The 27,773-nt window shown below is 42.8% G+C and overlaps 1 protein-coding gene across 1 annotated transcript in view; it reads right to left on the bottom strand.

Annotated features, from left to right (window-relative positions):
- Window positions 1–27,773, bottom strand: part of CNGB3 (cyclic nucleotide gated channel subunit beta 3) — a 131,652-nt gene that overhangs the window by 50,502 nt on the left and 53,377 nt on the right. The window contains exons 9-11 of the mRNA XM_075550830.1: window positions 15,715–15,856; window positions 11,092–11,251; window positions 8,523–8,620 (exon numbers count right to left, since the gene is read on the bottom strand). Of these exons, the coding sequence (XP_075406945.1) occupies window positions 8,523–8,620; window positions 11,092–11,251; window positions 15,715–15,856 (400 nt within the window). The remainder of the gene's footprint in view (window positions 1–8,522; window positions 8,621–11,091; window positions 11,252–15,714; window positions 15,857–27,773) is intronic.

Below are 27,773 nucleotides of genomic sequence, written 5' to 3'. Positions count from 1 at the left end.
AGTCCATGCAGCACTGAAAACAGCCAAAATCAAGGTTCTAGGAATTGATGGAATGCCAGTTGAAATGTTTCCATAAGCTAATGAAGCCCTAGAAGCATTCATTCATCTATGTCAGGAAATTTGGAAGAGAGCTACTTGGCCAACTAGAAAATAGTCCGTGGTGTTTGTACTCATTTTAAAGAAAGGTGACTCAACAGACCACCCACATGATAGAACAATGTCATGTGCAAGTAAAATTTTGCTGAAGGTCATCCACCGAGAGTGGCAGCAGTACATTGATAGGGAGCAAGCAGAGGGTTAGGCGGGATTCAGATGAGGACACGGAAAAGGGATATCATCGCCGATGTCAGCTGGATCTTGGCCGAAAGCAGAGAATACCAGAAAGATGTTGACTTGTGTTTTATTGATTATGCGAAGGCATTCGACTGAGTGGATCATAACACACCATCAATAGCTTTGAGAAGAACTGGAATTCCAGAACATTTCATTGTGCTCATGGGAAACTTGTACGTGGATCAAGAAAAGGTTGTATAAACAGAAGAGCATATGACATGCATCCTTTCACTATATTTATTCAGTCTGTATGCCAAGCAAATAATTAGAGAAGCAGATTATATGAATAAGAATGTGGCATCAGAATTCGAGGAAGGCTTATTAACGAGCTGCAATATGCAAGGGACCCAACCTTGTTTGCTGAAAGAGAGGATTTGAAGCACTTGCTGGTGAGGATCGAGGATTGCAACCTTCCATGTGGATTACAACTCAATGTAAAGAAACTCACATCCTTACAGCTGGATCAGTCGGTAACACCATGATAAATGGAGAAAAAGATTGAAGTTGTCAAGGATTTTGTTTTGCTTGGTTATATAATCGATGCTCATGAAAGTAGCAGGCAAGAGAGCAGACAAGGTATGTTTCAGGGGTTTAGAAGCAAGGATGTTACTTTGAGGACTTGTGCAGCTGACCCAAGCCATGCTATTTTCAATTGCCTCATATGCATGTGAAGTTGGATATTGAATAAGGAAGACCAAAGAAGAATCAATCCATTTGAATTATAATGCTGGGAAAGGACATCAAAAGTGCCACGGACCGCCAAAAGGATAGACAAATTTGTCTTGGAAGAAGTACAGCCTGAAGGGTTTTAGAGGCCAGGATGGTAAGACTTCATCTCATGTACTTTGGACACGTTGCCAGGAGAGACCGTCACTGGAGAAAGATATTCTGCTAGGTAAAGTAGAAGGGTGGCAAAAAGGAGGAAGGCCTTGGACAATCCATATTGAGACAGTGGCTACAGCCCTGGGCTCAAGTATCAGCACAATTGTGAGGACGGCACAGAACTAGGCAGTGCTTCATTCTGTTGCACATACGGTCGCTATGTTTTGGAGCTGACTAGATGGCATCGAACAGCGACAAATATTGCAATATAATTCGCTACGTGCTAGGCATGCTTTTGTGGAATTGACATATTTTTAGTCACTTGATCACTACATTCCAAACAAGGATATTATTTATTTCCCGCTCTGGAAGAGAAGCCCTGGGGAGTAAGGGGGTGTGGGCACAATATCTGCTTCCGACAGAATAAGTGTCCATGGTTTTTTACTAGGGTGGAGTCATCTAGGTCTAAAGCCACAGCCATAGAGTCTGACTCATAGCAACGCCATAGGGTAGGAAAGGTTAGCTTTAACCTTTGCTTTCCTGAGACTGCACATCTATGCTAGTGTACCCATCTTTATCTCCTTTAAGGATCCTACCAAGATACACAATAAAAGTGAGACAAAAGCAATGTAATAGGGCTTCTGTAGCTCTTTGATCTTAGCCCTTTGAAGTCAATTCACGAAGGTATATTTGAACAGGGAATCCCTGTGTGGTGGTAGAAATAATTTTGATATTCCCATGCATTCCTGGCCCAGTCTGTCACTCATAGGCTATGTTGGTCCTCCTCATCTTTCCCTCTTCTGAAGCCATAGCCTTTCCAAGCACCGCTTGCCTCATAGTCACAAACAATGAGTTACAAATTCCATTAAGGTGTCCTCTTTGGGCTGATTTATTTTCTTTTACAGAACAACTATCTATCGGATAACGTCTTACCTTTCTTGGCTGACTAGATACCTATGTACCAATTCTGCCATCTCTGGGTTGAGCTGAAAGGAGCTCCAGTGTCCTAGTGGGTTAAGTGTTGGGCTGCTAACCTCAAGGTAAGTGGTTCAAGCCCACCAGTACATTCTGTGGAAGAAAGAGAGGCTGCTTGCTCCTGTAAAGATCTGCAGTCTTGGAAACCCTACAGAGCAGTTCTATGTTAGCATATGGGACACTATGAGTTGGGTTGGATTTGACTAAGTGACCCTGGTTTTGATTTTGTTTGGCTGTCTTGCTTTCGGCTTCAGCTTCTAAAGACTGAGATTTTAAGGTCAGCCACTAGGTGGCGGGACAGAACTTACATTGCATTCCCCCTGCCCTTCCCCGCAGTTTCTAGTAAATAACTGGCGAAGGCAAACTGATATCTCTAGGATTTAATTTGACTAAATATATTTGAAAATCAAGATAATAAGTTGTCAGACAGGATAGAAACTTCCCAATCTCATAGAAATGAATCATTCTTTATACTTAAGATTGGTTTCAGAAAAAAAAAGATTGGTTTCAAACCACACAAAATCTACAAGGATGGAGACCATTTTTGGGGCGTGGGGTGGAAGTGGGGGGAAGTGTGACTTTTTCATCTCCAAGCATTTTCAAACTCTGCCCTCTGTTGAAGCAGTCAATCTCACGCCTTAGGCACAGTTGATTGAATCAGGTTATAATAGCCTGCTGCTCTAATTCTGCCTGCTTTGACCCACTCTCTGCCATGGAGTCCGCTACCACGCATAAACCATCCCAAAGGATAGCGGTTGGAAATATCACAAAATCCAGCAACTTTGTAGCAGACTACACAAGTGTCTGTGGGTGAATTTAAGCATCAGGCTTTGAAAGGCCCTAGTGAACCAGGGCTAGATCGGCGCGAATCACCAAAAGCAGTGTCTGCATCTTGCATTGCCCTTCAGTTCGAATGAAGCATCCCCTGGTTCCTCATCTTGTGAGCTCTTATCCAGGTGGGGCAGGTGGAAATGGAAAGGCAGCATCATGCTGTCAAGTTCACCGAGTGTGAAATCCCACACCCATTGCTCAGAGCTCATGAGTTCAATAGTAAGTAGTCTGTCCTGACTGTAAAATGGGGAATACAAACATTGTTTTGGTTGTTGTTGTTGTCAGAGTCGCTTGAGAATTAAATGAGAGGAGCAGTTAGCAAGCAGGGTATATGCTGAGCACTCAACCAACCACAGCTGTCATGACCCTTGTGAAGACATATGGACCAATTTCAAAATGAGGGGTCATAAAGAATTCTTACAACTCAGGCATTCTTACTTCTGAGGCTTTGCACTCAGACTCGACAGTGCTTCGATGCCACTTGAAAAAGGTGGATGCCACGGTGTGTCTTGGCAGTGCTGTTGGCATTGAAAGCCCACATGGGCAGCGTGGACAACCTTCATGGGACATTGTCCGTGGTATGATTTATGACACTCACATGGCTTACGCTACTTCTGCTAAAGCAGTCTGACACATGGCATTCCACCAGTTTGCCAGCCCATTTCACAAGACTCTTCAAAGGAAAGGCGCATCACACACATTTTAACTTGAATACGATGCAAGGGTTTACCCGAGTGTAATGCAGAGTAAGGAGCCTCCGTGGCTCGACGGATTACAGGTTGGGCTGCTAACCACAAGGACAGCAGTTTAAATGCACTGGGTGTCCCGAGGGAGAAAGAGGAGGCTTTCTGTTCCCGTGAAGATTTACAGCCTTGGAAAGCCCCCTGCAGGGTCACTCTGAGTCCGAATCAGCCTGATGCCCATGAAGAGGGGCATGAAAATGTGGAGTTAAAGCAGCGCACGTAGATTTTGAAAACCTGAATATTGTTTCGGTTACATGATTCTTTGGGGCTGCATGGTGAACACAACTCCACTTCCAAATGGACAAAACAGAGAAACCTCCTTCCGACAGTTTTGATCAAAAAGCCAATGTATAAACCTAAGATATTCCAAGGAGCATCTTAAACTAGGTGCTTATAAATGAGATTATTTTCAAGAATCTTTTAGCAACTAATTCTACAGATGAGACTGGCAGCTCCCAAACCATGGGTCAGATTTCTTGGCTCCTCTCTCTTGCTTATGTGACCTTCAAAGAGATGGAAGGTTCACACCAGGGAGCCTCATTTCTGGATGGTGCAGGGTAGCGGGGTTCTCCTTAGAGAAACAGGAAGTGGCGATGCCTACTCAACACGGCGAATGGAAGCAACTTCACCGGCTTTGTTCAACACACGTAATGATGAGTACAAGGAAGATGGAAATGCTCTAGAATGTCACGTGGTGACAGTGGTACAACTCTTTTTGATGTGAGTGAACCATCGAATTGTAGGACACATGGAGAAAGTGCTAATACAACTGTTATAAAAGAAATGGCTTGGTCCATGGAGATCCCTATACATGGCCTTTCCAAGGTTGCAAATAATTCTGGGATCAGACAGCCCTATCTGTCCTGAAGATGGATGGCTGGGTTAGAACTGCTGACTTGTTAGTAGCCCAGTGCCCAACCCCAGCACGACCCAGGCTCCTTGTGAACGATCACAGCCTTGACAATCCCACCAAGCACAGCTCTCCTCAGCACACGCGGGGCCACTCTGACTTGGAATCAACTCGCTGGCTATCGTTGCTCTGTTTTGAGATTCGTCTTTGGTCATCATCCACATCCTATGATCTGGTCCCAAGGATCTTCTTTGCTCTGTGGACCGGTCCTGCGTTCCCATATTTGTGAGCCTCTGCTCAGAGACTTTCATCTTCTCCCCTGGTAGATGCACGCCTGCATTCGCTTCCCAAAGAGGCTGTAACAAAGAACCCATGCCCTGGGCCCCTAAGACCACCGACATGGACTCCCACAGTTGTGAAGGCCAGACATCTGAATTCGTGTGTCCACAGTGCTGTGCGGTCTCTGAAGCTGTAGCGGGAGAGCCTTCCTCTTCTTTTCCAAGTTTGGGGACCCCAGGAATTCTTGACTTTGTGTGCCTTCGCTCCATGCTCTACCTTTGCCTTCTTCACAAGGCCATCTTTCATCTGCAGCGGAACCTCTTCTTCTTCTTTTCCCATAAGGACACAAGTCGTGTTGGGTTATGGTCCACCCTACTCCAGTAGAGCCCCATGTCAACTGATAACATTTTCCCAGACCCTATTTCCAAATAAGGTCATGGTCACTTTCAGGGACTGTGGGTTAGGACTTCAACGTCTCCCCGGGGGTTGGGAGTGGGGGGATCAAATGTAACTCAAATAACTCCTGAGCGTCCTTCTGGCACACATCCCACCAAAACGACATCTTCTGCACATTCTTACCCCGGACACACTTCAGAAGCAGCACAAAGATCGAGTGGATAGAACCCATGACATAAAGGTGCACACAATCCCGCCTATTTCCTTCCTGCCTAAAGAATCACGCATTGTATCAACTGCGAAGATTATGCACACAGAAATGAATCTTGAAAGATTCCTTACCTTCTGAATTTCTACTTCACTTGGTTTTAGAAGAAAAATAACTTTGCCATTTATCAGAAGTATACCTAGAAACAGAGTCTTTCTGGATGGCACTGCGTCGCTTCATGGAAATGTCAGAAAAGCAAGAATAAAGGGAGATTGAACCCTCCCCCAGTCAGAAGTTGCCAATTTTATGTATCTCCAAAAAATATATGTAGAAGCCAAGGGGTGGGGGGGCTGGGGAAAGAACCATGAGGCTAGAAAACGGCTAACTTCTCAAACCAGAGAGAATTTGCCTTGGGTCAGTGTGGGTCAGAACAACTAGATGGCCTCTGGCAGCAGTAGCAGCAGCAACGACCTTTTAACTTTGTCCTTTTGTTTGTGGAAATTAGTTTTCTTAGCTTTTCTCATCATTTTAAAGGTGCTTAAGCAATTCAAAATTTAATCCTCTAACACATTAACTATTCCTTCCTGCTTTGTATCATCACCTGCTAATTTGAAAATCTTGCCTTTTAAGTCTGCATCAAAATATTGACGGAAGTCTAGGACAATATATTGCCAAGGAAAAGTCTCAGGATACTCACCTAACTTTAAGATTCTAGATACTATTAGATAATATAACTCGGGGAGTGATTTTGTATAGCTATTCTGTATCCATCTTGTCCATGAGGGCATGGATCACATACTTCCTCTGAATACATTTCTGTTTAGATTCTTTTCTTTATTTCTATTTTTTATAGTTTAGGAGACCATATTGAGTTTCATGGCTTAGAATGCATCAAAATGTAAATGTAAGTTGCTTCTCTAACTTGGACCTCTCTCCTGAACTTCAATGTATAAATCAAAATTGCCCCAATGACATTGCCATCGGAGACCCTAACAGTCATCTCTTAACATTAAAACATAGGTTTGCTTTATACGCCCCCTCAATCTGCACTTAACTAAAATTTCCCAACCTACAAATGGTGCCTCTGTTTCTCTAGTTGCACAACCTAAATCTTTAGGTCATCCTTGGCCCACTCCCCCATCTCCATAGCCACACAATCAAACAGCAAAACGTGTGGACTCTTCCTTTGGACACATCCAATGTATGACCGAATCTCAACAATTCTATTACTGGGCCAGTCACCATCATTGTTTTCTAGGCAGTTACTATAACTCCCATTTGGATATGCAGTTGCTTCCTAAGATCTGCTTCCATACAGCAAGAAGAGGGATCTTATACATATCACTGCTATGTTACTCTCTTCTCAAAATCCTCAGTGGCTTGTAAGGAAGAAAGAAATGTTCTAGAATTGGATTTCGTAATAATTGTACAACTCTTCTTGATATGATTAAATTCTTGAATTGGATGACATGTAGATGAAGTGCTAATAAAACAGTTAAAAGAAAAATAAAGTTCCTCAGTGGCTTTGTGTCTCAGCGCACAACCACAGCCTCTGTGGCCCGACATTAAGTTGCTTTCTTGTCCCCTCAGCCCTCCTTTTCTGACTAATCTTGCCTTCCCTCCTGCTGTCTCTTCTCTAGCCACTCTGGCCTCCTGGAAGTGTTTCCCCCAATTCAGGGCTTCCAGCTGGTCAGTCCTAGAATATGCCCTAATCCCCACTCGGACCCCTTCACCAGATTCCCATCTGCATGGCTCATACCCTCTCTTCGTTGAGTCTTCCATCCAAATGCCAACATCACAGTTGCCTTTCATGATCCATGCTACCCCTCATTTCAATGTTGTTTGTTGCCCTTGAATTGGTTTTGATGACCCATGTCAGCCTTGTGCGACACAGAGTAGAACAACTCCATATTTATCTTTTCTTTTCGTTTTAGTGCAGTTTTAATGGAATCCGCTCACCAGGGTTATCTTCTGTGACACTGCCAACCATTAGGTTAGCCGTAAGAACATGTAAGAAGGTTATGCCATTGAAGGACCTTTCATTTCTGTTCAAGCCACTGAGGAGCTTGCTTGATGTTACACGTTTACACACACACACACACACACACACACACAAATATATGCATATTCCACTTTTCTTTTTATGGAATTTTAACTTCATATATATGAGCATTTATTTCTCAGCCATTTTCTTTTCAGTGGCTGACTCAGTGTGGAGGACATAGTAGGGACTTAATAAATCTGTACTGAATGGATTCATTGAATGGATGAAGCAGGGAATTTCACACTCAGGGTTAAATCTTTGGTAAATACATTTATATGTAGAATAATAATGTATATAAAGAGGGTGTTAGTAAAATCAACATCATTTAAGAACTAAAAAAGAATGGACTTCTTCCCAGAAAAAATGAAGCTTCTAAATTTAAATCTGGCCATCTTAGAAGTCTAAATCCAAAGCATTTGCAATAGGAAACAGGATTCGGCACGATTCTCTGATTGTCAGGCCAATCCAGAGCTAATCCGGGGCCTGATTTGGCATGTAATGCCAAGACACATTCACAAACGGGAGACGGAGTGCATGCTAACAAAGACATAGGGCTGTAGGGTTTAATTATATTTAAATTAATGCAGTAAGAGTCTGAAGAGCTCTTCTTCCCTGACACCAATTAGGAGAGTGGAGCTTCTAAAGAATAAGTCATCTGCAGAAGAGAGACTCATACTTATTTGATTCTTAATTCTACATAAATTCTCCAGGTTATTTTGACTTTGTTAAAACATCATGCAAAAATGAACTGATTCCAGCAACCTAAGCAGAAGGCGAATTTTGAGAATGATGAGGGCAATGAATGTATAAGGGTGCTTTACCCAATTGATGTATGTATGGATTGTGATAAGAATTGTATGAGCCCCAATAAAATTATTTTTAGAAATTGACAATACCAAGACAAAATAAATAAAACATCATGCAACGCTCCCCTCCCCTAAAGCTCCCCCTCCCCCATCATAAATGCGGTGTAAGGCAAGAGCCTAGATTCTACAAAGAAATGGAGACAGTTGACTTTGGACTCCTTGTAGAGACACTTGCCTTGAACAAGTCGACTTTGCTGATGATGCTGAAGTTCACGTCCAGGGCGAGGGCTAACTGCATTGTCGAGGGCAGTGTCTCCAGCAGGTCAGACTCATCTTAAAAGAGATCGACACACGAGTTCACCAAAGCAGACTCGTTAATAAAACAAGTCACTAAGGAGCAGAGAACCATTTTCAAAGTCAAGGAAACAAAAGGCCAACTCTTTTTATCAACAGAAGGTGCATCTAAGGCTATAGATCAGTTGGACATACAGACCTAATCACAGTAGCTTAAATGTGTCCGTTAAAGAAAACACTTATTTCAGTTATGGATGACATGTGTTCCATAATTCTAGAACATATTTTTTGGATAGCATTTAGATATGGTGCCTAATGATCATGGGGCAAAGGCTAGGAATAAATGGGGCCTGAACGAGGGTCCACTTCTTGCTTTCGGATTCGACTGCGTCTCTCCATCATGTCCGGTGGACTGCGCACAACATCAGGTGCCACGTGGCACTTGAAAGCTGACAGAGCTTTTGCATATTATTATCTTATTTAACCCACACGGCAACCACAGGGGTAGGCATTCAGCTCATTTTGGCAAGAGAAAAAAGGAGAACCAGAAGAACTGAAGCCCGGAAAGGCTGTGGTTGTGCAGAGTTAGTGGGCAGCTCAGTTGGGATAGAATCCAAGGAAGAAATGTGCTAAGCGAGTAAATTTGAATCATTGTTATTTACTTGCTTATTAACTCAGTGATCAATAGGAATACTTTAAAGATTTTTCCATATGTGAATTCAGCTGAAATGATAGGCCTGTAGGCTAATCCAATGTTCTATAAGCAAAACTGCCCATTCTTAATATCGAATATGCCAAAGGCTTCCCACTTGATTATTTTTGATATTTATCTTGTATTCAGGAAAAAATTGCTATTTTGATTTCAATATTGATTCTAAAGATGAAAATCCTCTGTAAAATATAAAATGACAGCGTTCCTTGTTTCTGAGGCCTGCTGTTCTCCAGCTACGATGTAAGCTACTCTCTCCAGGGAGAGAGGGAAGGAGCCTGCCATTCGGTGCTTTCTCTCCCCATGAAAAGCTCTCAGGAGTAACTTTTTAGGAGCTCAAAATTGAGACTCTTGGTTTTGGTAATTCTGGACTCAGAGTGTCGGGGTTGAAGTCTCTGACAAGTGGAAGAGAGGTGGAGAAAGCGTGGATAACTCGCCTGGTAGGAACCTTTGCTATTTGAGAATTGCTATTTTCCTTTAGGAGGAAATGACATTTTGGCTTCACAGTGGCATTCATTTCTATTGTCATATGGTAAGGGACAAGGTAAAAGTTGAATTTCATTATGGTAACTCCCAGACCAATCTCTAGGGGTCGCATGTCGGCCTACTAACCGCAGAGTCCGCAGTTTGAAACCACCAGGTGTTGATTGGGAGCCGGATGGGGCTTTTTGCTTCACTAAGGAGTTACAGTCTCCGAATCATACAGAGGAAGTTCTAGCCTGTCCTACAGGGTCCCTGTGAGCCAGAATCCACTCGATGGCAGTGAGTGATATATGTTTACATTAGTATTTTGCTACTCATAACAGACAAAGAGTCTGGGTGCTACAATGAAGAAGCGTGGCTACTCACCTAAAGGTCGGTACTGCTGACCTGACCTACCAGCCACTCCAAGGGAGAAAAGAAGAGGCCATCTCCTCTAGTAAAGATGGTAGCCTGGGAAACCCAATGGGGCAGCTCTCTCTGTCTTAGAGGGTTGTTAGGAACTGGAATAGACTCAAGAGCACCACCTCTAACAAATCACAACCCAAACCAAACCCAATGTTGTGGAATGGATTCTGTGCCCATAGCGACCACACACCACAGGGCAGAACTGCCCCGTAGGGTTTCCCAGGTTGTAAATATTTTAGAAAGCAGACTGCGCACCTCTCTCCCACAGAGCAGTTGAGGGGTTTGCCTACCTGACTTGTTACTTAGCAACCTAGTGCTTGCTCACTGCACCACCAGGCTCCTTCTTTATTCAAGAATAGATTTCATTCTTTCTTCCGGATCTGTTGGAAGCAATCGAACCTGCCCAGGCAGGATGGGAGTGGTTGGAGAGATTGCTGCTCTTTCTGAGTGCTGCGATCTGGGAGGGATTGTGATGCCTTTCAAAGAGGAAGGAGCACTTGAGGGGCAGTTCTCGTGCCGGCTTTATGCCTTTGGGCAAAGGTCTTCATTAAGAACCTCCATTTCCTTGCGTCTACAAAGAGATTGATAACACACTTTGCCTAATGATTCTCCTCCTCCATCATTTTCTTCGTGAAGATGATATGAACCTGGCATCAGGAGTCACTGAGTGAAATCTACTCTTTACCTCTCCAGGGTTTGCATATGTAGCATAATATCTTATGCTGGATGTATAAGAAAAAGAATCCCATAGTATAAAAGTCATGATTTTAAAGGCCATCAAATTTATGTTGCTGTTGCTTGTTGAGTTTAAATGGCTTCTGCTTCTACCATGCAAATATATATATATATGCACATATATATTTATTACATTACAGGGTGTATAGGCTTTGAATCAATCATTTTCCAGGCTTACCCAGCATTCTTTGAGAGTCCCACGTGTACTCATACCAAATCCGAACCCGATTCTGCACAGTTTTGATAATGGAGTAGGTGTTCATGTAGGCAATGGTGTGATCCATGCAGACCCGGAAGTTGTTTTGATTGGCTCCGGCAGCCCCGATTACATCTCGCATCTAAAACACACGCATGGTCATTCCACACCCAGCAGAAGAATGGGATAAGCTATTAAACGTTCATTTAAATTTGACTGTCTCACACGATCAATTCTCCTCCACCGCACTGAATGATTTTGAACACATTGATATTGGTTTCTAATTTTACCTGTTGCATAAACTATTGGGAAAGTCATGTCTTCTCACTGTCCCAATAACGATATAAGACCCATTTTTCCCACCACATGAAGTTCTTGTCAGGACATCAGTCACCCGAAGCACGTGCATCTCTTTTGTACATTTGTATATTACTGCAAAAATGTTAGCTGATATTTAGAAAGCCATATAGCTTGTTCCTATGCGAGAAATGTGCAATGAAAGCTGAACCATTACCTGGCAGAATGGCGAGTCCCTTTTGGTGAGTCTTGCTTTGAGAGCATCCTTCACAGATTATCCAGTGTGGATGACAATACAGACTCCCTTCATCCTGAAATTGCAACCTCTGTGCTTCCCTTTGTGTTGTTTAGACAGATAAAATCAAATTTCATCAAGCTTCAGGCAAGTATTCAGCAGAAGTTGAAATGTGCTGGAATTACCGAAGCATCATCTAGTGCTGTGACAAGACTGAAAGGACTGTCACGGTTTAGCTCTGGGATGTTTATAACTCAGCCATAAAAATCCACTCTGGGTTAAAAGCTGATCTTTAAGGTCTCAGCACAAAAAAGATGTATAGTTCAACTCTTCCTCTTGCATGGAGGGGGAGGAAGTGGCTGTAAATGTGCCTTGACTGGGGGTTTGTAATAGGGATGAAAACCAGGGCCATGCTTCCACTCCCTCAAGACTGCGCATTCATTCTGGAAGCTGAGCGGTTTCTGCTTACAGAAAAACCACTCCTTCTTTGAGCTGCAGCTCAAGTGACTCTTTTATTGTGGCATGTGCCTCAGTTTCCATCTCCAGAATTAATGGACTCTCCTAATCCTCAACTGCCTGTGGGGAGGTGTTCTATATGCAGTCAAACTGAATATGTCTTTTTGAGTCTCTCATTTACTCCTCAATATTATTCCAATTATCTTTCAGCAGCCTCCATTCCCAGATCCCTTCTTCCCAAGCTGGCTAAATTACCAAGACACTCATAGCTTGGAGACTTAAACTATTAGTGTGGATTAGGAGCGTGAGTAAACTGTTATGCGTGACACAGGAGGCAATGAAAAGGCTTGCTGTTTAATCCTGGGTAGTGACAACAATCTGAACATTTATTAGTTTTTCTTCAATAGTGTTGACCTGGTGGTGTAGGGGTTACAAGTTGGGCTGTGATATGCAAGGTCACCAGTTCAAAACCATCAGCCACTCCTTGGGAGAAAGATGGGGCTTTCTACTCCTGTAGACATGTACAGTCCCAGAAACTCACAGGGGCAGTTCTGCCCTGCCCTATAGGGTTGCAGTGAGTTGGCATCACCTCATACTAGTATTATTTTCAACAATGTTGGGTTGTTTGACAGTGGGGGTTGGGGAAGACCTGTGATCCATGATGCGTTTCCAAAGGGCTGGGGAAGTGAGGATGTAAGAAGAGAATGTCTATAAGAGGAGAGGATATCTTGGATAGCATATTATGAAGAGGTCCAGGGTGTGGTCATGTGTGTGGCTGTGTGAAAAATATCGAATCCGTGCACATTTTGTCCCAGGGCTTCTCACTTTTCTTTCTGGCTTTTCTCAACATGTTTTATGCCCTGAAGCTCTGGAAGGCTGTAACCTCCATCTTCAGTCCTCTCCCCTTTCCTGTGCTCTGGTCCCACGTGGATGCGACTTGACATTTTCTTGTTTGTGTTGAACTCACGTTGACCATCAAGGCAGGGTGGTGCATGTAGCAGCACTGGTAAAACATCCATTTATGTGTAAATCACCCAAAGATCTGGTGCAAATGTACGTTATTACGGAGTCCATCTCAGTGAGGGTCCGGATTCTACATTGCACGAGCGATGCAGATGCTAATGCACGTCCAGTGAGTATGCTTGGGGTGGCAAGAGAATTAAACTGGGGCTCAAATTTTTTTTCCAGTCTTGTGAAAATTATCTTGGACAAAGTAAGTGTTCACTACATTTTAGACTACAATCATCCTCATAAGTATTATGATTTATGGCCTTGTAATGTCCTAATTGTACAAACTGACAACAGATAAATCTGCTTGGGAGAAGTCCAGCAAGAATGCGCCTTCGAGGTGAGGATGGCGAGACTTCATCTCACATGCTTTGGACACGTTGTCAGGAGAGACCAGCCGCTGGAGCAGGGCATTGTGTTTGGTAGAGCAGAGGGACAGTGAAAAGAGGAGTTCCCTGGGCAAGACAGACTGACCCAGTGGCTGCCACAATGGGCTGAAGTATAAGAATAATTGTGAGGAGGGTGCCGGACTGGGAAGTGCTTTGTTCTGTTCGACATAGGGCGCTGTTAGTCCGAATAGACGTGATGGTGCTTAACAGCAACATCATCAACAACAACAACAAAAGTGATGCCTCATAGGTTTTTAAAATCAGAGTTTCCTCATTGAATGAAACATTAAATGTGATGTGGCCACACACAGTTGATAAAAGAAAATTTATGACATAATGTGATTTTTACGATGTGTCCCCCACCACTCCATCAGCCGTTCAGACGGGGTTGTCATGGTCCTGGGCTAGTTTGCTCTCTTTAATCTGGGCTTTCTACTCCCGGTCTCACTGGCTCCAATGTGTATCACATGCCAATGAAGAGTTCTTGAATCTCTTTTTTCAAAGTCCTCCCCACCCCATCCTCTTCTTCAGGATCAAATCCAGCATCTTGCACTTAACATGGAGAGCTCTTAAAACAGTTTTACTTTTACCTACAGCTCTAACTTTGTACGCAGCCGTCCTCTACTCCAGTGGTTCTGTGTCTCTTTCTGCTTCCCCAGCCCATCTTGGGCTTCATCCCTGCTGTCTTCTCACACCCTGTTCCTCAGCCTGATGGACTGAACAGCTACTAGTAATCATTGAATCCTACTTTCTTTCTGAAAAATATAGTTTCACACCCTCACCCCCAGCCAGTCCTGGGGCTTTGGGGCTCGGCTCAAGGGGAGTCCCTCTGGGACTTGGGGGTACAGTGAATGGTATGAGTCTTTGTTAGGTATGCCTACACAGTAGGGTATGCTGGGCTCCCCTAGTGTTTCCCATATGGGCTCCAATAAATTTCTTCCCTTTTGCTTAAAAATATATGTATATAGTTTCAGTGCCTGCCTCCTCCTTGATGCTTGGGAAGCCTCGCGTTTTCCAAAGTAAGAATTTTTAATCACTCCTCTGTTGCTCACCATGGCTTTACAATTTGAATTTTGATTACATACTTGTAAGCAGTTCCAAATGATAGGAAGAACAGTTTTTATTATCAAAGCTTGTTAAAGCCTGAATTTTATGCATAGCATGGTAGTATCATGAGTAGGAGAACAAATAATTATTTACTTAGTGGGGATAATCATGTCATGATTTAACCTAACTCATCACCCAACACCCAAATCTCAATAACGCTTTGTTTTCCCCTAACATGTGGATTGCAAAGTATCATTCAAGAAAGTAAAACCTAAAAATAAAGAAAAAAGAAAAAAAAAGTAAAACCTCTAAAGATGCTATTCTATAATAATTTTTCTTGTGTATTTGGGAATTCACAAAGACTTGGGCTACATCCTTTTCCAATGACAGGTACCTTGCATTATACTTATGTAGGTACGAAGGCGATTCAAAATATTTAGTGAAAAATGGGATTAGAAGATAATGGAATTTTTCCACAATTTTTGAAGCCCTCTAATATTTATTTTACTTAGTAGACTGTGATTCCTGGAGAATGAGGGCAAGAAGATGCCATATTAAATACTGAATAATTAGATATTAATTATTTGGGACGGCACTTGGCAACCTCTGGCTTTAATGACTTCTGAAGTCACATTTTAAAGTCATTGACTTAGTAAAAGTATTTGAAGTTTAAATAAATAATAAAGATTTTGAGGTGTGTGTTTTTAAAGGACGCCCAATTAAGAAGTTAGCTTATAAATTTAACTTTCTTTGGGAGCCCACATTAACTCTCATTGTTGACAGGTCTTCTTAGTGTAATATGTAATTTGTCTAGATATTCAGTATCCATCGAGATTCCATACTTAGCTTTGAGAAAATGCTAATGAAAGGGTAGAGATTATTGTAGCCCAGATAGAAAGATGATCGGTAAACCTGGGCAATTGAAGAACAGATGACACGCACTGAGAGGCGTATGTAACACACTCACATACATGCACTTGGCTCAAGTTGCCACTGAGTCACCTGACAGATTTAATGTTTTAAAAACCGCAAGGCAGTGCTGACTCTGTCATTTCCTTTAATTCATTAAAAAAGAAAGAGAATCAGATAGAGTTTGCACAAGATTTCCAAAGACTTGTTAGCCTTTCAAAAACCGACAGCACTGTGCAGCTAGTGAAGGACCTTTCCATTTACCTGACCAATTAAGCTAGAGAACACAAAGACTCCCAGGAAATAATTCAAGAGTTGAAAAGCAATTTCAAATGTATTTTGTGGTTCTGGAAGGCCTCCAATGGTAATTAAACTCCGAACTGCCCAATAATAGCATCTCAGGTACCTGTGAAAAGAGAAGACATACATTTTGCATTTCACTATCGCATTGAAATCCTGCTCTGCTTGGGCGCATGGTCTACTATGCTAAGTTATAAGATATTCTGCTAATCAACACTCTCTTTGCACGGGCGGCATTGGCAAATACTATGGTGCTAATAACAATTTCACAAACATTATACGATGGCTGAAAAAGACAACCCCCTTGCTGTCAAACCAGCCACCCCCAAAAGTAATGTAAAAACCACCACCATTTTATTACACTCAGAGTATTGTGGGCCAGGAATTTGTGAAATGCCCAGAATAGATAGCGTGTCTGTGCTCCATGCCGAGTGGAGTCTCCTCTGGGGGAATTGACTGGCTGCCCATAGCTGGGAGGACTTGACTGGGGCTGAGTACCTGGGTCTTTGTTCTTGCCCTTGGCTGGGTTTCTCTGTTCTTTTCCACATTATATTTTCTCAGAATGCCCCGTGGGGTTTCTTCATTCGTATATCTGGGCTGGAGCGGACTGGTTAACGGGGTGGCTGGCTGGGTATTCCTCCCTGTCCATGAACCTTCTCTGCGTGACTAGCGTGCACGTTTGCACAGCATGGCGGCCTCAGGGTCCGCGGACATTTTCACATGGCGGTGGGTTCCCTCCAGAGCACTCCCTGTACAGGCAACTCTGAACTTCCACCACATCTTATGCTCATGACCCTTTCTATTCATCAAAGTACTCATTAAGGAGAGCCCAGAATGAGGGGCATGGGACTTTGTATCTACCTTTCATCGGGGAGCAGACAGAATCTTAGACCATCCTTAAATGACCACACTAGGGAATGTTAGAGATCAAATATATTTAGGGGAGATTCTTTGGCAGTTCCTGTCGACATGATTATACTGAGAAAACAGAGCAGAGGAATATCATCCTTCTCTCTCCTGGACACATTGGATCACATCCCTGGCACACGTGACAGAGGCTGAAGCAAGCTGACTCCATCAGAACAGGGAATCCCTCTAGTGCAGCAGTTCTCAATCTGCAAGTCGTGACCCCTTTGGGGCTTGAATGGTCCTTTCATGGGGATCGCCCAACAGAGGTCCTGAAACGGGCCAGTTCACTGTCCCTCAGACCTGTTGGAGGGCCAGACTATAGTTAAAAAAACAACAAAAAACTATGAACAAATTCCTATGCACACTGAACATATCTTATTTTGAAGTAAAAAAAACAAAACAAATGGGGCAAAAACACCTGGCGGGCCGGATAGATGTCCTTGGTGGGCCGCATGTGTCACACAAGTCTGTCCTTTGCTGATGGACTTACTCGGGGCCTTGTAGGTCTGTGCGAGAATTCTCTTCTCTTGAGTTCTGTTTCCCATCAACTTTCTGAAGCCCGCTGCCATTCCCTCAGGATAAAGTCTCCCAGCGCCATCTATACTGTGACAGGTATCAGGACTTCATTTCTCTTACTCGCCGAGTAGTGTTCCCTGTTATGTATGCTCCATGTTTTATTCATCCATTCACCCGTTGGTGGGTATTCAGTCTCTTTCCACAGCGTGGCTACTGTGAAGAATGCTGCAAATCACTGCATGCGGCTCTGCGTTCCAGTCTTTTGAGTATATGCCTAGAAGTGGAATTTCTGGGTCGCAGAATAGCTCAATTTTTAGTTTTATATTTTAGGAACCACTATACTATTTGCCACAATGCAAAATATTTTATATTCCATAAACAATGGGCAAGGGTACAAGTTTCCTCATGCCCTAGCCCACATTTTCCGTTTTCTATTTTGTGTTTGTTTCTTTAAACTTAGCCATTCTACTTGGAGGGAAATGATACTCTCATTTTGGCTTGGATCTGCATCTTCCTGACAGTGAATGATGCCAGCTAGTATCTTTTCATGGGTTTGGTAGCCATCTGGATGTCCTTTCTGGTGACATGGCCCATTTTATGATTGGGAATGTCTTTTTGCTGTTGTCATGGTTTTACATAACCTACTGACATCGAGTATGAGCCAGCTCATAACAACCCTATGGGATAGGCTATAACTGCCCCACAGGTCTCTGAGGCTGTAAATCTTTATAGGATCAGAAAGCCTCACTTTGCTCCCATAGAAGCTGGTGCGTTCAAACTGCTGACCTTGTGTTTAGCAATCCAATGCACAAAGGACCACATCATCAGGACTCCTATTGTCACATGTATTTTAGTTATTATAGAGTCACTGGATTTTACTGGTGACTCTGGGGGCGTTTGGGACACTGTGTAATGTTGGGGTGATGGTCATACGTGTTCCCACTCTCTGAGATGCCCTGTGCACACTGAGAACACAGATGCACCTGTTAAGATTAGTCCAAAACAATTGTTTGTGCTCAGAGCAATTTTATCACAATGTCATTGTTATTCCATGCATGCTATACAGCCTTGCTCATTAATATAGAAAGCTGGACTTTAGAAATAAAGTTTGCCATGGGCTCATCAGTCCACTGGTCACTCTACTTCCCCAGGTCGCCACTCACTGCAGGTCCACACCACTGGGCAGTAACAGTGATTAGCATTTTGGTTGGCTGTATGATTTCCAAGATAGTTTTCTAGTCAATAGTTTATCTTTTCAGATTTTACAAGTCATTTTTAATGAATAGAATTTAAACATTTTTATGAGACCCTACATATGTATTTTGTTGTTTGCTGTTTATGCTTAGATCATTTGCTGTTAAAAGCTTGGCCTATCAGTGCTTCCTGTCATTTCTTCTAACAATCTTAAGATTTTACTTAGCATATATATGAAATGACAGTATGATTCGTTTATTGATGGTCTTGAACTCACCAAATGACTGGGTGGAACCATGCAAATAGGGCGTATGAAACGCTGATAGAAGGTTTTGGTCAATTTTGCCTGATGACCATCAAGAAAGAGAGCTACTGGTGGAACACATGGGAGAGGAATGCTTGAGAGGTGGGGGCAGTGGGGGCAGTGGAGGCCAGAGAGGCAGCGTTCGTTAGAGCCTGAGACAGAGCAGAGGATTGGCGCCAAGGCTGTGATGCAGGATGATGCGCTTCCAGGCCCGCGGAACAAGATAGAGGCCGTGAGATCCCATGGCTGAGAGGGAGACCAGAGAGAGACACAGCCCGCATGGTTGATAAGAGGCAGACCAAAGAACTGTTTCTGCAGCATTTTCTAACAGTGAGCTTTCCTAATAAACTCCATGATTGAGAGTCCACTGGCTGTTGCGGGGAATTATCGAAGCAGAGAAGTAGAGAGCCCTGGGAGGAATGGTTAGTGTCAGAAAATGGTAAAGAGGGATGAAGGGTGGAGACCTGTCCGATCTACGCCTTGCAGAACTTGACCTTGAACTGACGTTGACTGAGTTGGCTTCTCCTTTTCCCCCCGCTGAAGCTGGATGAAGTCGGATGTGGTCTCTACACCATTTCCTCAGGTCTGTAATCAATTTTCAATTTGTTTTTTGTGTATGGTGTGAAGCATAGATCAACTTTCCTATTTCTCCATGTGGAAATCTAATTTTGCCAGCATCATTTAATGAAGAGACTCTTCTTTCCCCATTGAATGGACTTAGCAACCTTATGGAAAACACCAGCTGGCTGAAAATGTCTGAGTTTACTTCTGGACTCTCGGTTTTATTCCATTGGTCTGTGGGTGCTTTGCTATAGCCTCATGTGGACTTAGGCTGACCACTGTGTAAAATAGACAGGAACACTCTCCACCTCACAGTTATCGTGTACGGGAGTCCGTTGTGGCAGTCACTGTGTTGTCTGTCTTTTGGAGGGTCTTCTTCTTTGTCACTCATCCTCCACGTTTCCAAGGACTGGTCTCCTGATCACACCCGGAGACAAAGTCTTGTCATCATCACTTCGAAGGAGCATTCTGGCTGTACATCTTTTCAGATAGATTAGTTTGTTCTTTTGGCAGTCCAGGGTTCTTTTAACATTCTTCACCAACCTCATAATCCAAAGGCATCAGTTTTTCTGTGATCTTATTCATTGTCCAACTTTCAAATGCATGAGGCAAGTGCAAATGCCATGGCTCTGGGCAGGTACACTTTAGTCTTCAAAGCAACATCCTTGCTTTTCAACCAAAGAAGTCTTGTGCAGCAGATTGACCCAATGCAGTGTGCACTCGCATTTGTACACTTGACTGCTGCTTCCATGACCATTGACTGGGGATACGAGCAAAATTATTTCTTTGACTACTTCAATCTTTTCTCTATTAATTACGAAGCTGTTGATTGGTGCAGTTGTGTGGATTTTTGGTTTCTTTGCATTGAGTTTTAATCCATATTGACTATGTAGTCTTTGAGCTTCATTCCTAAATGCTCCCAGACTGCTTCCTTTTCAGCAGGCATCTGCCTATCTCAGGTTGTTAATGAGCCTTCCTCCAATCCTGATGCCACGTTGCTCTGATAGCCTAACTTCTGGGATTATTGGCTCAGTGCGAGGAGCCTGGTGGAGTAGTGGTTACACATTTGGCTGCTAACTTAGAAGTTAGCAGTTTGAAGTGACCAGCCACATCTCAGGAGTCTCAGAAACCTACACAGGTAATTTTACCCTGCTGTCTAGGATCATTATGAGTCAGAATCAGCTAGATGGCAAGAGTAGAGAGATTAAATGTAGAAGGATGCAACCCTGATGTACCTCTTTCCTGATTTGCTTTTAGATTCTACTCACTCATTGTCATCCAGTTGATTTGAACTCTTAGCGACGCTGTGGGGCATGATTGTCTCTGTGGGTTTCAGAGACTCCTAAAGAAGCAGCCACCTTCACCTGTCTCCGTCCAAGCAGCCCGGAGGCTCAGATGTGCGAGTGGGTAGCAGCTCACTGAGTACCCCGTTATGCCACCTGGGTGCCTGCCCTCGCGTTAGTAGCTCCCCAATACCCACGGCACTATCCAGGCAGGCACAGAAGAACAGCACCTTGGGCAGAATTCTGCCCTAGCCAGGCTTCTATTTTTCATGCCGGCGTGCCATATTTACTGACAGCATTTTACTGTGTATGACTTTTTGAACAAGTTGGCCTTTTTGACAAAATAGTTATTGTAAATGAACCGCTGGGGTTTCCAAAGGAGGAAACAACTTCAGTTGAATTTCATATTTAAATGCAAACAAATTTAAATGGAAATCCCTCATTTTGAAACTTGGTACTCTTTGAAGGACATGGCTTTTAAGTTTTATTTTATCTTTTCCATCTAATGCTTATAGGAACAGAAAAAAAAATTCTCTGGTAGATTTAAAAAGCATGGTCCCAAGAGAATAAGAACACTACATCTCTACAATTTCCCCCCAGTAGATTTTCTTATACTTGTTGCTGTCGCAGTAAACTTGCTTTTAAATAGAACCAACTTGAAGAAGCACAAACTTAATTTTATAGTTTGCATTTTGAACTTTTCAAATTCCAACTTGTAATTTGCCATTACCTAATTTATTTTGGCCACAGGGACTGGGTCTGTAAGTCTGTTGGAATTAAGAAAGTTTATCAATCCCAATACTAAGAATGGACTTTTCCCTTTGTACGCCCAATTCTATTACGCACATAAGTTAGTGCTTCTGAAAGACCATGGTAGTGTGAGCGTTGTGGTTTTAGCAGAAAACAAACATAAGAATATTTTCATTCTCATTTTATTATTTATGGATATTTAAAAATTAGCTATGAAATGTGAAATTCTGTCATGGTTTTCCAGATCTGAAGTGGTAGCCTGGAAATGTGAACTGTTTCTTTTTCTAGGTAGTATGTTAATTGGAAGCTTTCTGCCCTGATGATTTGAGGTTTATTTTAGGCTTCGCTTCCCACTTCTGTCTCGCACACAGACAGGCACAGCTGAAGGTAAGATTTGTAATTTAATTAGATGGCATCTTATTGATTTTCTAGGATTAGCTTAATTAGTCAAGTGTGTCCATCTCTAATATCCACACCACCAATGAGTAGATCTTTTCAAGGAGACCCTCTCTCCTGCCTGATTTAATGTCTGAGCTATCGAATAAGCCTTCTGAAAGCTTAAGGGGAAAGTGCTTTCAGCATGCTCCAAGTTAAACCAAGGGGAGGCCCAGTGGCATAGTGGGTGATGCATTGTGCCGCTGACCACAAGGTCAGCAAATCGAAATCAGCAGCCACTCCTAGGGAGAAAGAAGAGGCTTTCTGTTTCTGAAAAGACCTAGCGTCTCAGAAACCCACAGGGGCGTCTCTCCCCTTTCCTATAGGAATTGTTTAGAGGATAACGGGACAGTTAAAACAAGGATGAATTTGACATAAAACCATAAAGCAAATAGTGTGAAAGTAGAAATTATTTCATTTTGAAAAAAAAAGTGACATGCAACATACCCCCAACATTTAATTAGGAAAAGGTTAACACACACACACACACACACACACACACAAACTGAAAAAACTTTTCAGTGAACACCAATATGCCCACCTCCTGGCTTCTGCCAGGGAGGTTTAAGCCCCAGCAGCATAGTGGGTTACATGGTGGCCTGCTAACCTCTATCAGTCATTTTGAGGGAGATAGGCAGGCTTTTATTTCCATAAAAGTTACAGTCTTAGAAACCCACAGCAGCAGTTCTACTCTGTCCTATAGGATGGAGAGGAATTGGAATCTACTCAGTGGCATGAGTGAGTGAATGAGTAATTCCTACGTTGTCACATATCCTTCTATTTATCCATTAATTCCTCTTATACTTTGGGCACATTTCAAAGTAGATTGCAAGGCCACACAGAAAATCACTGCCATCAATTCGATTTCCTCTCAGAGGAACCCTTTAAGGTGGAGTAGAACTACTCCCAACTGTTTGAGGTTACGGATCTTATTTCATGGGAGCAGAGAGCTTCATCTTTGTCTTGTGGAAGGGTGGTGGTTTGAACTGCTGACCTTGTGGTTAACATACCAGTGACTGTTAACCAACTAGGCCACAAGGGCTTCTTTCATACTTCCTCCTAAATATAGCATTTCAGAATCCATATTCTTGCTTGGAGTTTAAAATCGTTTAGTTATTTTTATTTTGAACATACAATAAAGTGCATTTGTAACAGTATTGTTCTATGGGTGCTGACGGTTGCATACACCCCGTGTGACTCCAGCTCCTCTCAAAAGGCAGACTGTCACCATGGCCCCAGAAAGTTCTCTCGTAACATCCTGAGTTAAACCTTGCCCCTGCTGGCCCAGAGGCAACCCCTGTTCGCATTTCTCTTCCACCACCGATGTGGTTTGCCCAGGTCCAATGCGACATAAACAAAGCCACACAGCATGTCCACGTCTGTCTAAGGCCCACTGTACTTCGCATAATGATTTTGAGGTTACCTTTTGTTGTATGTGTTCACGGTTCCTTCTGTGGTACTGCCGAGGAGGATCCAAGGAGCTCTGGCGGCAGAGTCGGTTTGTTGAAGTGCTGACTGCCCGGTGAAGGGGGCGGCGCACTATGGATTGAAGTCCACTTAGCAGCTATGGGTTGGTTTCTTTGTTCTTAATATCAAGCGTGTGACTTGAACACTGTCTAGCTAATCTCCAAGTGAGATCAAGGCTAGTTCCAGTCTGGGGCTGTGATGAATAGAACTTCTCAGCATATTCTTGTGAAAGACCTTTCATGGACACCTGTTCTCACTTCTCTGGCTTAGGATTTCTCAGTTTTAAGGTAATTGAGTAGGAGGAAGATGAGGCTTTCTATTCCCACAGAGAGTCACCGTCTTGGAAATGTGCGGTGGCAATTGTGCCCTGCCCGGTCGGGTTGCTATGCGTCAGAATTGATTTGATGGCAGTGAGTGAATGAAGGTGAAAAACTTTTAATTTTATAGGAAGCAGTTAGGTCTTTTAAAAAAAAGTGGTTATACCATTTTACATTACTTTCAACAAAGTATGCTGTTCCCCATTCCACCCGCCGCCCTTGCTGGTATTGCCAGGCGTTTTAATGGTAGCCCTTGTGGTAGGGACGGAGTGGGGGGCCACCCGACTTTATCTACCTCTCCTCTGCTTCTCTTTCTGTGTGGGCTTTCTTACAGCTTCTGGAAAACGGCTGACGGGAAGCCCTGAGTTTGGGAGAAGATGGCTCCATTCTTTGCTCATCACTCCATTTGAACGTAATAGTTTCAAATAATCTGAGGGTTGCAGCTAAGTCTCCTCCGGCTCACGTTGGCTTCATGTGCTTTCCTTGGGGCTTTGGTGGCTGAGTTTTCAGCAGTGGATCACCAGGACTTTCTTTTGAGGTGCCTCTGGGCAGAGTCGAACATCTGGACTTGCAGTTAACAGCTGACCACAGGAACTGTTTGTCCTGCCCAGGGACTCCGTTCCAGGCCTGGCTTTTCTGAGATAAGAAGATAAATAGACTGGAGCTGTGAGAACCTCTGAGTAACCCCCTTCAAGACTCTTTCCTGTCATGCGTCCAGCTTTCTTCCATCTCTCTTCTGGTCCCGTCAACTTATTGCTCTGGTTCATTCTTGTTAAATCCCAAAAGGGTGTCCTCCCCAGCATTGCACTCTCTCATTTTCTGACTTGAGGGGTTTATGGGACCCTGAGTAAATGCCTTTAGTTCCAGGTCTCATCATCTCCATTCATAAAGTGAAATATGTCAGTTTTCTTTAACCACCGCCCCTAGCACCAAACCCGAGTAATTCAGGCTTCTTTCTAATCCATCTACGGTCAGAATTCCCCATTGTAGCCTTCTTTGTTTTTCTACTCTTTGCTTCAAGAATCAGCACATGATGGATTAAGGTCAGGGTTGTGTTAAGAAGCTTGTGCACATGAAAAACTTTATATATAAAAAAACAAATATGATTGGGGTATATGTGGGCAGAGGTACATGGGGGACATTTCTGAACACTTAACTTATTTATGTGTATGTTTTCCTTTTGAGCTAAATATTTTCACTTTGGCATCATATTTCACAGGATGCCATTCATTCCCTATAAATGAAAATGCCTTCTCTCATTTCTACTAAAGTAAATAGACATTGTTTTTCTGGAGACAGTTAATGCTTTAATAATAAACTTGAATAATTAAAAATATTCACAATGCTCTACTTAGTCCCCACATCATGCTGCTAATTTTAACTAGGGCAAAGTTTACAAATCCAATGGTCTTCAAGAATGACCTTTAATTTAAAAGTCATCGCAAACCATCACATGGGCTAAGAAAGAACACTTAAGATAATTATTGCAAAATCTTGGTTTACAAGGTCAGAGGGTAATATGAAGCAGTTGGAGGAGCAGGTGATGGTTAAAAATCGTGAGAAAAGGTAATTATTGTAATAATTGCCATGTGCAAATCAGCTAGACTACATGTAGAAATACTGTTTCTAAGAATGTTTTCTTTCTGCAGGCTGGGAAGCAGGCTTCTCAGATGATAGGCAATAGAATTATGGGGACTTTGGTTTTGATTGAGGACCCTGTCATCGAAGGAGCAGAGCAAGGCAGATGGGGTGAAGTGTAGCCCAACTATCAGGGTCTGGGCTGTGCCATACCAAGTCTCTGATAGACACTGAAGCTTCCTTGTTGGCTTCAGAAGGTTATTTCTTTCAGCATTTCGTGAGCAATTAAGAAGAATAGGTGAGTTTGGATTTTGTCGTTGTTAACTGTCCTCAGGTTAGCTCCACGCACAGGGAGACGGAGCTAGGGTGCACTTAGGAGCTTTTGCCGACTGCTATTTTGGAAGATGATTGTCAGGCACTTCTTTCGCTAGTTCTATCGGTGTCTGCTATGTATTGGCTTGTGTTCCCCCGAAATACTGGTTGTAAACCATACCCTCTAAGTATGTGGAAAGGAGCTTTGGTGGCACAGTGGGTTACATACTGGGCTACTGATAGCAAGGTTCACAGTTCAAACCCATCAGTTGCTCCAGGGAGAGGAAAAAGGCAGTCTGTTCCCATAATGTTTTGCCATCTCTGAAACCCTAGGAGGCAATTTTACTTTGTCCTATAGGGTCAATTTAGGAGCCCTGGTGGCATAGTAGACCATGCACTGAGATGCCGACACAAGGTTCGCACCCACTACCTGCTCCACAGGAGGAAGATGAGTCTGTCTGCTCCCATGAAACTTCAGTTTCAGAAACCCCAAAGGGCAGCTCTGCCCTGTCCTATAGCGTCACTATGAATTACAATCAACTAGATGAGATAGATCTATATATACCATTGGTAATAGTATTATATACCATATATATATTCTGTGGAGTAATCCCATTTTGGGGATAGGGTACTTCATCTGTTATGTTCATGAAGCCTCACTAGTGAAGAATGTGTTTTATTCATTTTTAATTTTACTATTAGTACCTTTTATTGGGATATACTTCAGCCATCATGCGCCATGACTGTTCAGGCGTGTGAAGAAGCTTAGTGCAATTGCCACCACAGTCAGTTTCAGAGGGTTTTTCCTGTGCTCATTGCCACTCCCTCCCCACTTCCCCGGATCCTCTCGCGGCACGTCCGTAGGAAACTGTCAGTCTGCCTACTGCCTTTATAGATATGCCTATAAGAAGAATAGGTGAGTTTTAATAAAGAAAACCATACAAAATAGCTGATTATAGTGCAAAATAATTTGTACTATAATTCTAGAGCCATTTATAGTTATTATAGACATGAGTTAAATAATTCAATTACTACTCAATTAATGTAAAGTGTTTTGTATGAAAAAATTATGTCTAGATTCTAGAGAATAGAGACTCTTTAATAAAACTGTTAAATGAATGGGGGGAACTTGCATAAAAAGGAAGTGAGCAAACAAACAAAAATTCAACCACAATGGCTAGACAAAACAGAAGCAAAAACCATTCAGAAAAGCATAAAATATTAAAAACGGAAACAAAAGACAAAGCAAATGTCCAGATACTGCATGTTAACCTAACCACATATGCCATGATTGACTTTACAATACTGTCTGTCTGATAGCAAGGCTGGCCACATCCCTGCCTGTGGTCAGAAGGGACTCAACAGAGGCTTAATTCATGTGGGGACCCTGCAAATTGATTTTTGGGTTTTCACTGTCATACGTAGCCTTCTACAAACAGGTGTTCACAATTTAAGTGCTGAGACCATTTCTTCTTTTAGATTTGGATTTTGTTATTCGCAGTCCTTGGATCACACAGGCTGGTATACTTCTTCCATGTGGACTTGCTTAATGCCTCACTTAGATGGCTGCCTGCTTTAAGACAAGCCTTTAAGGTACCAGATGCTGTTCTTTCTGAGCCAGGCACCATCTGGATTCTTCACCACACTTTGTTATAGCATCCATGATTTCAGTGATCTCTTCATAAGGGCGGACAATGAGCAGGACCATATCATGAGAATTAATTCTTCTTAGATTGGGGCTAGAGCTAAGTGGGACCTCAAAATCCATTCCTATATCTATGGGTTTTATGTGTCTCTGGTTCACTTTAGAGATATCATTATTATTTTATTATACAGCTCCTTATAAATCATCCCCCTGGGGCATAAGGGAATTATATAGAGACTATAATTAATGTAGCCAATGGTATAGAATTAAAAACCCTTTGAGAAAAGGAAATTACACAAGTATAGGTTGGTTACTAACACAATACATCGATTGTTGATTTGTACAGATTAAATTCTTAAGTGGCTGGACACTAATTATACAAACCATGGGATTTGGTGATAGGAGGAAACCTTCAATGGCACTCATTTACACTGGCTGAACCATGTCTACCAGATTAATGCATGTCAGAAGAAAGCAACTAAACCCCCACACTTACAGCCCCCGAGTCGATGCTAACGCATAGTGATTCTATAGGACAGGGTAGACCTGCCCCTGTCAGCTTCAGAGACTGTTACTCTGCAGGAGAGTAGAAAGCCCATCTTTCTGCCAAGGAATGGCTGGTGGTTTCAAGCTGCTGACTTTGTGCTTAGCAAGCTTAACCACTGTACCACCAGGGATCCTCTAAGAAAACAAGGAGGACATTAAAATAGTAAATATATGGTAGTCCCTGGCCACCATTAATCGAGCTTGTA

This window comes from Tenrec ecaudatus, chromosome 5, assembly GCF_050624435.1.
Source record: "Tenrec ecaudatus isolate mTenEca1 chromosome 5, mTenEca1.hap1, whole genome shotgun sequence".
In the NCBI taxonomy this organism is placed as follows: Eukaryota; Metazoa; Chordata; class Mammalia; order Afrosoricida; family Tenrecidae; genus Tenrec; species Tenrec ecaudatus.
This window is presented reverse-complemented; position numbering and strand designations above follow the sequence as displayed.